General features: G+C 40.2%; 1 protein-coding gene across 1 annotated transcript in view; it reads left to right on the forward strand.

Annotated features, from left to right (window-relative positions):
• The window catches only part of ralyl (RALY RNA binding protein like), a gene marked incomplete at both ends in the record, with an annotated part of 50,768 nt that extends 39,234 nt beyond the window's left edge, over positions 1-11,534 (forward strand). The window contains 6 exons of the mRNA XM_080050667.1: positions 227-302; positions 1,436-1,483; positions 2,546-2,724; positions 6,908-7,024; positions 8,990-9,159; positions 11,502-11,534. Of these exons, the coding sequence (XP_079906793.1) occupies positions 227-302; positions 1,436-1,483; positions 2,546-2,724; positions 6,908-7,024; positions 8,990-9,159; positions 11,502-11,534 (623 nt within the window). The remainder of the gene's footprint in view (positions 1-226; positions 303-1,435; positions 1,484-2,545; positions 2,725-6,907; positions 7,025-8,989; positions 9,160-11,501) is intronic.
• Between the last annotated feature and the right edge of the window lie 5,668 nt (positions 11,535-17,202).

Raw genomic sequence — 17,202 nt, forward strand, 5'->3', positions numbered from 1 at the left:
AGTTATTCTGGCCTTTCTTGGTTTCCATAATATTTCCCATAGACATGCTTTACAGGAAGTTTTCTCACATTAATTAACACCTACAGATGTTAATAAATAAGTATATTAATTGCTTATAAATCCACTATAAAGCATTACCAGTTAATCATTATTCATGCATGATTTACAAGTGATATTTACAAGCGTGGCTGACAAGTGATTTGTTTGTTTGTTTACTTTTTTGCAGACATAAACATGGCGGGCGAGCCCAAGCCATACAGGCCTAAACCAGGAAACAAACGGCCGCTCTCAGCTGTTTACAGGTAAGATTTTCCATAACACATTCCTTCTGATTACAACGGTGCAGCTCTTTCCATAAAAACGTAACTATCTTTTTGAATAAACTGATACAAATAAAATGATTCATTCTCTCTCTCTCTCTCTCTCTCTCCCCCTCTCTCCCTCTCTCTCTCTGAGACCTTGAATTTCTAATTGAGTTTTTTAATGTTCTCCACATACCCCAGCAGCCTTGACTGAAGTTTGTTCAGCCCAGGCCCGTAAAGCTCAAAGGACATGCTGTTGTATAAGCTTCATTAAGCATGACCCTGATTTTCTGCCCCGTACACATCTCCTGGCCACAAACAGATCAGAGCAGTCCATGTTTACTGCCGTCTTATGAGACCGAGGGGCACAACCGTTTTTTATTTTGTATTCATTGGGACTGTGTGTGTGTGTGTGTGTGTGTGTGTGTGTCCGCCCATGACCATAGTATAACCTTATATATAACCCACCAATTTCCTCCTTTCCAAATTGCCGGTGTGTTGCATTGCACTTGCTCATTTATAATTGTGTGCACATTGTGTTATTAGTATACACCCTCATTTGCAGGTTATGGCTACAGCTGTACACAGCCAGGATGTATTATGGTAATTATAGAACAGGAACAGCAGAGGCAAAAAAAACAACACTACATAACTCGAAAACTGAAATAGAAATGCATTTATCCCAATTAAAATTCCCAAAACTTTTCTTCGTATCTCTTCTCTTCCTGATGTATTTCTCTCTGGATCCTGAACAAGTTGCCATCCTGAGCGTGTGCTTAATATTGATTCCTCCCCTTCCCCCCTCCTTCCCCCCCCCCCACACACACACACACTCCCTCCAGGGTCTAAAAAAATATTTTTTCTTTCATTTTCCGATTGTATTACCCCTCTGAAACTTTATTAATATTTCTTTTGTCGATCCGCGGATTCGGCTCGCAGCTTAACTTTTGGTGAGATGTGGGGAGTAAACTAGAGCGTGTCCATTTGAGTCAAAAACGGCTTGAGTTTGATCTGCTTACTTTTTTTGACAGATTCAAAATGGCTTCTCTTAATGTAACCTTTTCTTTATCTCCTGCTCAATGTCTGAGCATTTTTGACTGTCTCCCCTCCTTCCTTCTATTTCTCTCATATAGTGGTTATGAATTTGATTACGAGTACTACAGAGATGATTTCTACAGCAGGTATGTATCATTAACATTATCTTCACAAGACAAAAGTTAGCTAAGCTCTGAATTACATGCATTATTAAACTGCAAAATGTCCTCTGACCCAAAGTAATTGATGCAGTTTGTTGTACAGTCTTGGTTTTGGTAAAATAGTTCTTTAATTTAATTAAGTGCTGTATAAAAATATACAAATCTTAGAAGTATTACATTTAGTTAACCTTAATCTGTGAACTCTGAGTAACATTTCTAGTTATGTTTACACAACTGTTTGTTCAGCGGAGGTCATTAAGACTTCCCTTTTAGATTTACGGCCCTCCCTCATTAAAAGTTTCCCTCATCAGAATTCAGAAGCCTTCCAACACAGGCTCCTTCAAATAGTCAACCCTGTCAGAAATGGCTGAACAGATCAAGCATGCCACCCCAACACTTGTTTTTGCCTCTTATTCATCCTCCAGTGATCAAAGTGCATATCTGCCCAGACATTTTTCAAAATGTCACACTTGTTGAGAACTGTGACAGACAGTCTACTGTCACGAGAAGTGTTGAAGCTGACACCCTTTTTTATTTGACATTTAACACCCTCTTCACATTTTGAAAAGATATGTGCATGCATGTAATGGCCTGGGTAATTGTATAGAAAGAGGGATATTGGTATTTTAACTTTTTTGGTAGCTTTTTATGTGTGCTGTTTGAAAGAAGAACCTACGAGAAATCCATAAAAAAAGTCTATCTCTTTTTTTTTCGATTTATACTTTTCAGTATTTTCCCCAAAATGATATCATATACAACCAAAAGTCCATATTGGCTTTATTCAAAGGGCTACAACAGTGCCCACAGAATCTGCCAAGTGGTACATTTTACAATAAAAATTAGATAAATGCATAGAAAATCTATCTTGAAATTCAATGCTGGGAACCAATAATATATTTTTAATTTTCTATAACCCATTAGCTCTACTAGATGGACACTTTTCTGAATGCTATAGTACCACTTGTCAATGACACTGACTTATGATTGTCAGAAGTGAACTGTTCTATCATGGTATATCATGGTATACATTATATTTTTTTTCCTGAGGCTTTTCGACTACCATGGCAGAGTGGCCCCTCCACCCCGAGCCGTGATCCCCATCAAACGCTCCAGGGTCCTAGCTCCCTCCTCCCGCCGCGGGAAGACCTCCTTCCCCCTCAAAACCTCCTCCTCTTCCTCCTCTTCATCCTCCAGACTCCCCACGTCATCCTCCTCTGCTCTCAAACGTACGTACAATCTCATTACTTGCCTTGTGTGCACTCTGGACTGCTTGGATGTTACTTTTATTTCATCTTTTCTTTTTAGTTTTCAAAAGGAAACTCTTTATCGCCTAATTACTCTAATGGAATGCTGTCCTTTTTTCATGAAACTGAAGGCTTAATGTAAATCTCTTCCGAACCGTGGCTCTGTAAAGAGAATACTACTTTACTAATAAAAGCAATTTAATTCACTCCGGCAGCTCAGAACAACATGGCAACCCACTGCAATGTAGAGCAACAAAAAAAACACTAAATCGCAAACACAATTATAATCCCATCTTTTTGCGAGCAGCATCCATTCAGCATACGGACGCTATTTCTGTCATGAAGGATCCATCTGCATCCCTCTCGCTCCTTTGATTAACTGTTGAGGCATTATAACGTTCCTAAATGTAATTAACGTGAGATTGGGGAGCCGTGGTCAGCTGTGTTTTTCCTAAACATACGTCTCTATCCGTAGCCATATGTAATCGTCGGCTCCAGTATTTGTTTCATTGTTTGTCTGGGCCAGTGTTATCAGTGTGAGCAGCTTGGGTGAGGTCTGTCAGTAGTTATAGTTGCAGTTGGAGTTAAAGTAGAAGAAAAAAAGCCCCATCTCCTATCCTGTTTTTTGGACAGATGCAATGAATTATCTCCTCTGTCTATGGAAGCAGTGCTGCTGCTGTATGTTTGGAAGACTAATTTGCTCCCTGCCACAGCTGTGAGAAATCACTGTTTGTATTGACTTTAGGCCCAGATAGATTGGACAGAAAAATAAGGTTAGCTTGTCCGAGCAACATGGCGGGTTAGTGTGGGCAGTGCGAGTAATAATTCACTTGAGGGAATAGGAAAGGGGGAAAAAAGAAGAGCAGTCAGATACACAGGTTGTGAGGATGGATAGGTTTCACATTAAACTCTCTGTGACTGTCAGTTTATGAAGACTGGATTCAGCTTTAGGCCTATTTTGACTATTAATGAAAGAATGATGGATCAAGTTGAGCTCTATTTTCGTTTCAGTATTGAAATGTATTGACTATCTAAATGGACAATTGATTGGACAATTCATCGAGAGAGCTAGGAAACTGTAACAGACATTTTTAAAAGTTTGGTAACATTTTGTAGAAGATCAGTCCAGAAAAACAATCGGCCCTGTAAATAGCCTTATTTGATGGAGGCAAATTTTTTTTTAAATGTGAGGAATCTTCAAGCTTTTTGTTATGCACTCTCTTTTTTGAATAAGCACATTTTGGAGTTGGAATTCACTCGGTTGCCATTCTAAATCATGTAAAATGTTTAAAAAAAGAAATAATGGTTTTCCTTCCATTATGTCTAAAGTATCGCCTTAATGTAATTATGTCCAAGCCTGTAACTCGTCTACCACTACTTAAAGTCTGAATCACCAGCCCCCCCAAACACTTTTGTCTGGTTAAATCTTCATAGACCAGTGATTCAGGAGATATCACTATCCCCAAGATACTTCATTTTGCCGTTCATTGTGATGTCTTAAAATTAGATCCATTATTCATTCCCTAAATCTTCCCCAATGCTTATTAAATAATGGCCTCTTTCTTTCTTTCTCTCTCTCCCTTCTTCCTTTTAACCCAAGCTATTTAAAGATGCTGCGTTGATGTAACGATGTTGGATTAGGATGTGGATGTTTTCTCTCCGAGGCTTATGTGACTGATAGCACAAAAGACGAAAAAAATAAGGCCTGGAGGCTGCGATAAATTAGAAACTGTTCCACACTTTCTTATCATCAAAGGACGACTAGTAAGCTGCCCAGAGCAAGCGCAGATAAAGGTGGAATAAGGAAGTGTGTGTGTGTGTGTGTGTGTGTGTGTGTGTGTGTGTGTGTGTGTGTGTGTGTGTGTGTGTGTGTGTGTGTGTGTGTGTGTGTGTGTGTGTGTGTGTGTGTGTGTGTGTGTGTGTGTGTGTGTGTGTGTGTGTGTGTGTGTGTGTGTGTGTGTGTGTGTGTGTGTGTGTGGGTGGGTGGGTGGGTGGGTGGGTGCGTGTGCTTCGGTTTGTTCACATTGGAAGCCTGCGATACTGAGAATGAGACACTTCAGTGTGTCCCACCATCGAGATAGCATTATATATACCTGGGTTTCTAACCTTATCCCCTCCAGAAAAGTCGATTTTCTGCTTCTTTGCAGCTGTAGGGACGATGGCTAACTTTACAAAACGTGACACGTGTTCCTGTGATTGCCCCCCACACACATACACACATTTTATATACCTTCAGTGTGGCATTATATACCGCTTGCACATTAATCTTCCTGCCCGGTTTAATAGACCTATAGATAAATATCATATATCAGTGTTCAGTAGGAATTCTAGTGAAAGATTAAAATGTCCTGTTTACAGCGAGAATGTTTTATCACACACACACACACACACACACACCTCCCTAATGTTAATGTTTTATGCATGTTTTTTTGTTTACGCTCATACATACATAATAGCCCAAAGATATAGGAGGGGTCACCGCATTGTGATGTGCTGTGGGTGTAAATGTGCCTCAAATAAGCTAAATTAAAGAGGCGCGTGCCGATATGATGCCAGAGAAGGAGAGAACTTTGTGATTCCGTGCGTGTCTGCCTGACTCCACAACGGAAAAAAAATAAATCCGGGCTGAAGCTTTCTAACAGGAGCTCGTGGTAGGGCTTTTGTTTACCGAGCTGCTCCTCCATCCTGTCTCCAGCCCTGACGGGATCTGATAGGTGTCAAAGAGAATTTAATGTTTTCCTACTCAACTTTCGATGTCTGTTTTTTTTATACCCCTCCTCCAAAAAAATAAAGGACGACACATTTCAGGTGCCGAGGGGGGGGGGGCTGGGGAACAAGATTATGGTATTACTGTATGGCCTAAATTTTCTTTTATAATCTTCTCAGTTCAGGCTGCTGAAGAGAGCACCATCGTGTCGGCATCCGTGAGACGTGCCAGATTGAATTAACGATAACGTCCTACGGATGATTTGTTTCTCTTTTTTTTTTCATTTTCAGCAGATGTTATTTGCATAAATACGACATATCAAGGTTAAGACTCAAACTTTGACGTGATAGGGTTATGCTTCATTTACTCCATAGCCCAGATAGGTATGGTGTAGAGTGAGAGTGTAAGACCCAGAGCAGGAAGTGGGAGAGAGCAATTATTCATAAAGCAGTAAACAGAAGCTGTGGGAGGGCGAATTGTGCCTCCACTGTTTCTCTGGCAACTTTGCCTGATCATTGCTCACTAACGACACCACAGTGAATGAAATGTAAAAATGCAGTACAAAAACACAGTCATATGAGTTTCAAGCTACTACATGTATGTCTAGTAAATCTTTACCTAATCTGGATTCAAAGAAAAAAATTCACTGTTTTGAAATATGTTACGATATACATATAAACATGCTACTCGTTATTCCCTGCAAGGTTTGTGCAAACAGATTGATGTGAATGTTTCAAATGGTGATCTGTGAGCTGCTTTTCCTTTGCAATTCAATCAGTAAATTGAGGAGCCCGCCTCAAGGCGAGGACAACTACTGATAACAAAATGCAAATACATTGAATGGCCACGAAATACTTTCTAATTAAACTTTTGGATTTGCTTTGATTAGAACTTTTATGATACAAGGCTTTTAGCAGATATTTACACCATGCCCTCAATCGAGCAGATTCTATCCCAAAGTGAAAACAATCTCCGTGTTCTTGTATGATCGTCTGAATGCCAGCTAAACGATAGCATACAGTTTTTTGGTTCAGATACTTGAGCAGCGCGGCACAGCGTGGTGGGCGTAAACCGCACACTAATCCATAGATTGAAAGCAGCAGGTCTCCACAGATTCAGCTGCGGTTGGCCAGATTGAGATGTTATTCCCCCGAGGAAAGTGTGAAGATATGATCTCACAAACTTGAATGAGTATTAGCAGATGACAGCCTGCAGTCCAGTCTGTGACCAACTGTTTTCTAATCTGGCATCATTAAAGCTGTGCTATGGAAGATTTTCAATTTTAAAATATATATATATTTTTGTTTGGGTAATTATTCAGACCTTGGCAGAGCAGTCGATAAAGAGAGCAAACATTTCTGTTACATAGTTACGTCGTACAGCTTTAAAGTATTTGAACACATTAATTAAGAAATAATAATAAGTAGCTATAAATGAATGTGTTTGTGTGTGTTTCAGCAGTGAAGACGGACCAGCTCCAGACTATCAAACGGGAGCTGACTCAGATCAAGACCAAGATCGACTCTTTGCTGGGACGCCTGGAGAAAATCGAGAAGCAGCAGAGAGTGGATACTGGTGAGAAACAGACTGGAGAATAATGCCTTGTTTCCACTGAGCACAGTTTGGTTCGGCATGGCACACTAGATCTGGCTTGGGTTTCCACTGCCGACAGTAATCTTACTTGGTAGGCGGTTTTATGCCCCACAGCGATAGCAGCTGGGTCTAGCTCCACCCTTTTGGGACCCTTTGGGAAAGGGTGACAAAAATAAGTGTGACACAGTTTGCTTCTTTTGGTACCCTTTCTAAGTTTCGACAGTGGAAATTCAAAAAATATGTGCCGAGCCACACTGAGGCTTAAGAGCTAGCAGGGAGGGAGGGAGGGAGGGAGGGAGAAGGACACCAACCACTGAAGGAGAGAAATTAGGAGCACACGCTGGCAATAAGTCTCTGTGACATTCCTGGAGATAAGAGCAGCAAAGCTCTCCATCATAACAGCAGACAGGTGTCAACGCCGCGCTGACTCAGTTTATATAGACATGGTCTTTATAGATGCCCTACAGTACACCAAAGGACAGTCTCAGAGTGCAGCTCACTGTGAAGGTCATTTAGACGTTATGCCATAATGCGCATTTTAGAATTTTTCATCGGGAGTGTGGTTTATGGTTTAGTCAAACTTTTGGGATTTTTCCATTTTAAGTCAATGACAATTGAACACCAAGTGAATTTGGATACTATCATTGAAAATTCAACTGTGGAAGAGATAGTTGTTTGTATCAGCTACAGATATGCAGATATGTATAAATCCAAGAAGCCAAATTGTGCCAAAGGAGACATTTGACAAGGTAATTTACCACAAAAAATATAACCATCTTGGTCTTTCAAATTGTCCTGAAATCCTCATAGCTTTGTTTTGTTTGTTCTCTCCTGTCTGTATTTGAATATGACCTGGGGCTGTGTTCCTCAGGACTTTAAAGGTATCAGACAGACAGCTAGGCGGTACAGGCATGAGAATATCGAGGACACAGTGTGGGTGTCTCAGTTGCTAGCTAGCTTTACAGGTAATGTGTAGTTTGGCAGTTGGGGGAAAATAAATACTTTAGGCGAAAAAGATGCAAGTGTAAAATGTCCTCTTTTTGTTAAACACATATTATAATAGTTTATTTTGATTAGACTTGTATTCCACACAATTGTTGCATTCAATGGAATTCCAAATATGTAAGCCTTGCTCACAGCTTACTGACACAGCTGTAGCAGCAGCAGTCTTTTTTTTTTGCATTCGCTTAATTCTATTGTGCACTGACTTGGGTTCATTTAAAAGCTAAAAATAGATGCGTTGGTTTGCAGTTACGCTTGAAAAGCTTAAGTCAAATACAGTAACTTGGCAGCTGGTGTTTAACGGCTGCATTTGTTTAGGGGAGTGTGTTAGATGGAGGAGTGAAGAACAGAGTCTAGAATTGTTTTGGTGTGCTGACGTGGTAAACGTCACTTGGTCACAGCACAGACTCTACGGATCGCTTAAAAATACACAATGCTTTATGTCTTCAAAACTACTGTATGTCCATTAAAGATGGAGACAGCGATTCTAGAGAACGCTTGTCAAAATCAGTGATGTGAATATCCTCCCAGTGCACTACCTGTCCATACTGTATGCGCTGAAAAAAATTCAGGTGTTAATACACAATCTCTGCTCTGTAAACTGGTGCAAAAGGGGCCAACCGTGGCTAGCTGTCATTTTTTTTTTTTTTGCGCACAAACACATTGCGGAAAGGTAGCGGATAATGAGGAGAAATTAACTGATTTTGACAAAAAAAGGTGATTTTGACCACTAGCATTCACCAGAATCGTCAAAAAAATAAAGCTTTATCTACCACGCAATGTGCGAGGCAAATAAAAAAAAAAACCTGGGATCACTCGCTGAAAGAAATCTCTCTCTCTCTCTCTCTCTCTCTCTCTCTCTCTCTCTCTCTCTCTCTCTCTCTCTCTCTCTCTCTCTCTCTCTCTCTCTCTCTCTCTCTCTCTCTCTCTCTGTGCTTTGCTCAGAAGCTCAGAGGAAATACGAGGACAACTGTGACTCCCTGCACGAGGAGTCTGTGTCGGAGACGGCAGAGAACTCCGGGGAGGAGGCCGGAGACGGAGGGCTGGACGCCGAGGCCGGAGAGATGACCGATGGAGGGGAGGACGACTATGACGAGGAGGGCAGCCACCATCTGGTAAGAGCTAAGGCCTTTGACAGGGGCCTGATGGGGAGAGCAAGGCATTCTGGGAGATCTCAAGTGGGCAAGCAGGCAAGGCAAGGCAGGCTAAAAGTTGATTTTTCCCAGAATTATTCATGGCCACAGATCTGAGCAGAGGCAGGGGCTATACTTGAGTGAACGGTGAGGGCGCCCGGTCTGACAGTTTTTCCCCTGTCGACCGCGGATCAGAGCTCTTCACAGGCCCACACACAGGCACAGGCTCACTCACACTCACGCTCTCTCTCACACACACACACACACACACACACACACACACACACACACACACACACCAGCACAGGCTCGCTCACACTCACGCTCTCTCACACACACACACACATACACACACATACATACATTCTTACAGGCTATAATTAAAGCACACCACTCGAGACACATTTAAGACCAGACCTGCGTGGACTGGTGTGAATCTGACCGTGAAGTGTTGGATGTAGAACAGTATGAAGACGCTCTCTTTCAGTGGAGAAGTAGCACCGAAGTAGAAGATGGCCAACAACGCTGATTCATTTAAATAGTTAAGAGGACTTCTATCTATTACTTTATACAATCATTTCACAAGAATATGTATGAGAAAAATGGCCATTAGAAATTTCAGGAGCCCAAGGTGACCACTCTTCTTTCTTTTTTTTCAACCAACCTCCCAAAGCTCTTTCATTTGAAATGGTTTATGAAATGGAAGAAAGCAGCAATATATTTATTTTAACTTGAAGGTGAATTTCTTCTTTTAAAGGAATAACTATTAATCCAAAAATGTTTTCTATCCAAAGAATAATTCTTGTCACAATGCTTGGTCTTGTTACACTGTTGAGTACTGCCTATTCAATGTTATCATCTTGAATGGCTTCATAATTCAGTTTGGACATTATTGGAGTCCCTCAACAAAATGTTGCTAAAATATATTTTCCCATGAAACTCAGTGGTTTAATTATAATTGTTTTTACTGGGACTGCCATTTATTTCATTCAGAGAAACAGTTTCACTCATTGCTGCGGGTTTAATGAATGAAACTAGTATTGTATCCAATCAACGATTACACTTATTAGTAACAAATTCTTACATTTAACTGATCAGTTGTTTGGTCTGTAAAATGTTTTTACAATGTCTTAGTGCTTAAGAGGAAGTCATCAAATGAATTGTTTTGTCTGATAAAGAACTCAAAAATATTCAGTTTTCCTGACTCAAATTCACACTCCTGTGGTATGATGAGGGAATGTTTGGAAATGATTACTTTATTATCAAAATAATCGGAGTCCACTGTAATTGACTAATTAATAATCTTGACAGTGCAATCATTAATTAAGCCCATTCATTTGGACACAAGTCACATTCTCTTCCAGACGCCAATTGACTTGTCTCCTTCAGTCTGATCTGAACATTGATGCACAAAATATCACCATATAATCCAGTGTCCAGCCAGTTTGATAAAGGGTCCGGGTTTATTTAGCCTTTTATAGACTTTTTTCAATCAACTATTCACAATTATCTGACCTTAATCAGTTCTGGCTCCAACCTGGAAACACCGTCTTTTCACATAAGTGCTCATTTATTTTACAAATGAAGCCATATTTCAGTGGAGATGACCTCTAACCACAAGAGAATGTTAATGGAAAATTTGCTATAGACATCGTGTTGAGACTATTCTAATGAAGGCCGTCTGACCAGCTAAACTCAAAGTATAGTTCAAATGTCTAGCCCTTTTTAACTTTCTGAAATAATTATTTAGCTTAATAACAGTTATTTGCAAGCACCCACAGTGCTTCCTATTATACAGCAATTCAAATATAATTTTCTTTTTCAACTTTTAACCTGTACAGGTGCTCCATTGTTTAATTTCAAGCACTGAAATCAAAGTTATTATCCTCCATTACTTCTGGTTCAGATTTGACTGTGCTTTTGCTATTATACAACATCTATAAGCCATTAACCAGGTCAACATGGGCATGCTAACCCCCCCTGATGAAAGCTAATAGAAGCCATTTTTCCAAGACATTGTGGAAGAGAATTATTTGTTTCCTAAAGGTCACGTTGATTACAGATGGCGATGGTGTACCACAAAGACTGTGGGGCAGGTCAGAATGGCATGAGCGTATATCAGCACTGACCTTTTAGAAGAGATTAAATACGACCTGTGTGCTCACTTCAAAACACTGCGTCGATGTAGCCCAGATTTTAATTTCCTCTCTCTCTCTCTCTCTCTCTCTCTCTCTCTCTCTCTCTCTCTCTCTCTCTCTTCTCTCTCTCTCTCTCTCTATCTCTCTCTCTCTCTCTCTCTCTCTCTCTCTCTCTCCTCTTTTCAGATAGAGAACCATGTATCGGACATTGACAACTGAGATCAGGTAAGAGCTCTCAGGAAGATTTCTGTTTTAAAGCCCCCTGTAAACCCAAATTCCACAAAATCCTTAGCACTATGTTATTAGTTAGTTGTGAGGGAGTTAGTTTCAGGATGGTAAGCATCTCAAAAGAGTTTCAGAGAGGTCTATCGATCCTAATCCAAAACAATGTCTGTTGCCCTGGTGACCGGTTGATCCCAAACAGTCCTGTCAAATGGTCTACACAGTGTAGGGTCGTCTTTTAACTCCGCTTTATAATATTTATGAACATTTCTTTTCAATTAGATTCTTTTAAAAGTCTATTGAGACACGTACCTTCGTTGTCATATATTGATTTGTACTATTTTAGACCAGGTTTCCAGAGGCTTTAATGGACGTGTCCCTTACAGCAGCTGTGAGGTTGTTCTACAAGGCTACATACAGTCCTGGGGCCGGTTTCCCAATAACGTCATCTCTTAGCGAGCTACGAAGACTCCTACGTTATGACTTACCAAAGTTGTTTACCTCTGTAGTCGTGGTTCCCGAACGGTCTCTTAGGAGAAACACTCCATACGTCGTACGTACACTGCTGAAATCGATTGCTCAGAGTTCGATTTTCCATTTCCTGCTTATTTCATGCGAAGCTGCATGACAAGTCTTTGCGAATAAAAGATTACTAGAAATCCTTCTAAGCCGAAACATTTATTGAACACCTCTTGCTTTATAATCTAAGTATCTTTAAGAACAATAATCACGTTTCGTGGTGGGTCAGTAAGGAAACTGAAAGTAGAATATCGCCAATGGCCTTTATCAATAAAAACAGACGGCCCAAACAGCGTCCAAATGAGCTAAAATCCTAAATACAATAAACAGTAACATGGCACACTTATTTTAAGGTAAGCTTTAATTGATTATTCATTAATTTTTTCACACGTTTACATGTTTTGAGGCGGAGAATCCGACGCTCAGCTGACAGCTCCGCAGTGTGTGGAACACAGTGCGATGGTTCTAGTGTTAACCTTGGTCAAACGTATTACCATAGCCTATAGGCCTACTGATTTAAAAAAGGTAGCCTAGGCTATAGAAAAATATAGAAACAGCGGAGGAGATTAAGATTGTTTCCAGCAATTATTTTCTTCATGAATGACTTGTGGCAGTTCCATGCGCAACAGGGATGTCACTCGTGTCCGTTTTACGCATGGTGCTTACGGAAGGAAATGTGGGGGTCTGTAGTAGCCAATTAAGCCTATCTCTGGCGATGCCACAGCGATCGCAGGGACTTCACTTGTCATTAAACTTATACATCTGACTGTATTTCATATCAAAGGGACACAGCGATGACTGTATTAAATATCAAACTGATAAAAACGATCCGACTGTAGGCTGTAGTGTATCACGTATAAAGTAGCCTATTTTCATATTGACGGACATCGCATCCAATCAGTTAATGCTGATTGTCAAGTCAGTTAGATGACTATGTAGGCTACTTATAGTTTGAACACTTTGTGAATCAGAGTGAATGGTATTCTGCTAAAATATATAGCTTACTTTAAATGTGAAATGTACGCTATATACAGTTATCGTTTTTAACAGTTTGTTATTTAATACAGTCATCGCTGTGTCCGTTTGATATGAAATACAGTCAGATGTATTAGTTAAATGACACAAATGAGAGCTGAAACATCCCTACGGTAGAGCTAAGAAGGCTCTGCGGGCGCTCCAGACCAACCTTACCAACGTAGGACGTACGAAAGAGATTCGTAGCAAAGAACGTTTCGGGAAACAGGCGAAATGTTAAGTAGGAACTCTACGTAGGGGTTACGAATGACGTAGCGTTAAGAAGGCTCTACGAAGGCTTTGGGAAACCGGCCCCTGGAGGCTTTTGCGGCCAGTCCTCATTAAAAGGCCTCACATCCTGTTTTTCATTTAAAGCTGTGACCAATGAACTGGGTCTCGACCATCTCTAAACATTTGTTAATCATCTTCCTAAAGTCATAAGCTCCGTGACATTTGGAAGGCCAGCTCCACTGAAGGGCAGCTAATTACCAAATCCAACAGTGAGAGCAATAATGGTATTCCAATGGGCCAGAACTGCCCCGTAAACAACATCCATCTAATTGAATTTTGTGGAAGGACGTCTGAGTGGCTATAGGCCCAAGGTAAAGAGTGTTTCTCCTGCCTCTGGCCTCCCGGGGTGTGGGTAATGATGCAGACACATCATCAGTTGGCGCGGTGCAGGCCAGCTGTTTAGCGGTGTTTGTGATTCACAAGCTGTTGATGTAACACTGAGTTAAGCTCTGTTACAGTCTTCCTCTGCTACTGTGTGAGCAATGCAAATCCAGAAAAAGGGCTTTTTTTAAAGAGACTACTAGAAATTTATCAATTTTCAAATTCTCATTTTTCTCTCGACAATCATAAATGACCTGATCCAAACATGGCTGCATATTTTTTTCCTATTCTAGATGTGTCTTGATCAAATTCTTTCTTCCACAAATCTTTTTTTTGTACCTTCAGAGAACTGGTGACGTCAGTTTACATATACTTTCGCTAGCTTTTCAACCCCAGGACATAGCCTACAATGTATGATTTGCATTTGAAACAGGGCTTGAAATAAAGAAGAACTACTGGTTTAATGGCTTTTATTTAATCATATAGTTTTTACTTTTTAGAGTTACTTTTATTTAGTTTCTGAAAATATTCCTGAAAACAAAAAAAATATTTGTCCAAGTTATATTATATAATCCTTTTTGTACTTTTTGGTGACAAAGAAACACTGCTGTAAAAATAATATGGACATATTACCTGTGGAAAAAAATATGTTCACACCTGAAACCTTACTCCCTGAACTGCCTGTCGGGTGTCCCTATTCTACCTGCCTCCTTACTAAACCATATGCTACACTTCAGTTTTTCCATTTCCTCTCCATGTGTTTGCCTTCTTGAAATTCCAGCAGCAGCAGCCGGACCACAAAACCTCCCTCACACAACAACACATAAATACAAATTCAGAAAATCCCACTTGAGGTCGTTGAGAATATATGAATGTTTTGCTTGCAGGCCTAGCAATGATAGAAAAATCGCTGAGAAGAACCTCCACTAAGTCTTGTCCACAGGGATTAGCAAGGCAGCTCCAGCTACCGGCAAAATATTCCTGCACTTCCCCAAGATATTTCTGGGGCCATTCAAAACGGTCAAGCCTTAAAACTCAAATCCTAATCCTCATCAGATTAATAGCACTATAAATAGCCACCATGTTTGAGGAGGAGACACAGCCCTATAATGTTTTTCATAATTTTTTTTCTCCTTTTTTATTACCAGGAAAAGGCAGCAGGCCAGTGTTATTAGTATTCATCGTCACCTTCAAATGAGAAGAGGATCTCTGAGGGATCACGACACCCATTCTGGACTGTGAGTTGTGTTCAAGAGATGCTGAATCACATTTTTAAAAAACCCAACTGTGCAGCACAAGCCAAGGGTGACTGCTCTCTTTAAAAAAAAATTATTCAAAGACCCGTTTTAATGCTTTGGCCATGGACATTCTGTCCACTTCATATTTCATTGCAAGAGACTTGACTTTGTATCATGCGCTAAATCCTGTTAAAAAAAACAGAAGGCAATGAAATGAAAAAAGGGGTTTTATTCTGATTTTATAGATCGAATTACACGGAGAGAAAGGGAACATGACATTGCTGATCAAGTGTTGCTGCTTTTATGAAATGTGTTTGCGCTGTAATTTCACAAACTGTTTTTCAATGAATTTCTGTTGTTGTAAAAAGGAAAAAAAAAAAAAGTGGATGAATAAACGACAGTCGGGTACAATTTGACTGCAGTAATCTTCAGAGAATGAATGGAACATCGCTGCCGTCTGGTTTTCAGGATTTGACTCATGCATAAGCCCAATAGCTGTGAGCATAACTTTATCCGGCTTTATCTGTTTATCACACAAATTCCCCTCGCGGGGCCGTTCCATCACATATTCAAACTCCTGCCAAGTTACCAGAAGCAGAGTGGGCTTCCTGTGGTAGAGAGCCAGCACTGGCACAGGGACCCATGCCAGGGATCAGTGGCCCAACGTCCCCATGCGTTCATCTCTACGCAGGCCGTGCATCACAACATAGACTGAGCCAACACCCTTTCTCCTTCTCTATTATCTCCCTCTGCACACAGCATCCATTCTGCCTTATATGGACAAGGTTTTTAGAAACTGTGGAGGAAGCTGTATTATTTTGAATTAGATACATATGTACAGTGTGTGATCTGTGATCCAGATCGCTTATGTTTCTGAATAAATATGGAATAATCTAACGTTACATAGCTAATGCTGCCTTAAACACAACCTAAATAAGTGATGAGAACAAACAAAATGGTATTCCATTACCCGTTTATTAAAAGTCTATATTAAATTACAAACTGTGGCTGTATTAAACTGAACTTGCCATCATTGGATGATTATTCAGAGCAGTTTACCAACATGATGTCCATGATATCTACCAGGTCAAATTCGTCACGCTGCCATCTTTGCAGCCATGTGAACCTGCCAAATACAGATTGAGCCTCAGCTGAGCAACATAGAATTAACTTGATTATATAAAAATTGCAGGAAAGTACATTATGCCACCAGTGTACATGCCAACATGTTCTAGTGTTAAATATTCACATCAAGTTTGCCTGTTTTTCTTGTGTAGTTTGGGTTGTAAGCATAAGCAGAAACAAGGCTAGTGGGCCAACAACAGCAACATTCATTGAAGTTGTAACTTCTACAGCTTCTTATTAAACACTTTATTGACTTGAACCTCTATCGATGTGCTTGCACTGACTTCAGCCAACTAACATCTCTCCTCTTCAGCTTGTATCCAATATAAAAAGTCAATATTTCCCTCTGAAGCAAATAGTTATTTGTGATTTGGCCTTTGGAAATTACATTTACTTGACTGTGGGGTCAGTTCCACCCCCTCTGTTGAACTGGCTGACTATTGAGCAGTGTCTCACTAGAAGTGAAAGCATGAAAGGCATTGGGATACATCTTCTTGTAATTGGAATAACTTTTTTTTAATCCTTAATTCATTTTACAGTTGAGTCCTTGGATTCAGTAAGTTGTGTCTCCAAAGTTACAATCAAATCAGAACTTGGTGTCAAGTTGATATAGTTGGGGTTTTATTTGCACAGGACTTGAGCCTCGGGGCCACCATAGTGCAATCAAGGTAAAATAATTGTTAATTTTCTATTCCCAAAGCATTACAAATTATAATGGCAAAAGTGATGTCTCTTTTCAGAAATGATATCCTATTACGTCTGGGCAATACACAGATGCCACTGTAGACATGTTTCACTATTTTATTTGACCTCGGGTAGAAAATGGCTCCCATAAAAAAAAACTGTGGATTAATGACCTGAATAATGGCGTGTGGGATTTCTGTATATGTAATTGTTTGGTGTTTTGAACCGTAAACTACATTTTATTCCGCCTCTATTGTATTGTTCTAGCACAAAACCTGGTCAAATAAAAGCCAAACCAACAGAGACGAGCAAGACAATATTGTTTTGTGATTTGGTTGAACAGAAGCCTTTTCAGACTGAGAATTCATTAAATATGAGGCAAAAGGCAACCACGCACAATCTCACGAACACAACAGTCGACCCTCAGCGGTGTTGCCTGGGATGAAAAATACCTGAAATAAAATATCTGTCCT

Source organism: Ammodytes marinus, assembly GCF_949987685.1.
Source record: "Ammodytes marinus genome assembly, chromosome: 21".
Taxonomy (NCBI): Eukaryota; Metazoa; Chordata; class Actinopteri; order Uranoscopiformes; family Ammodytidae; genus Ammodytes; species Ammodytes marinus.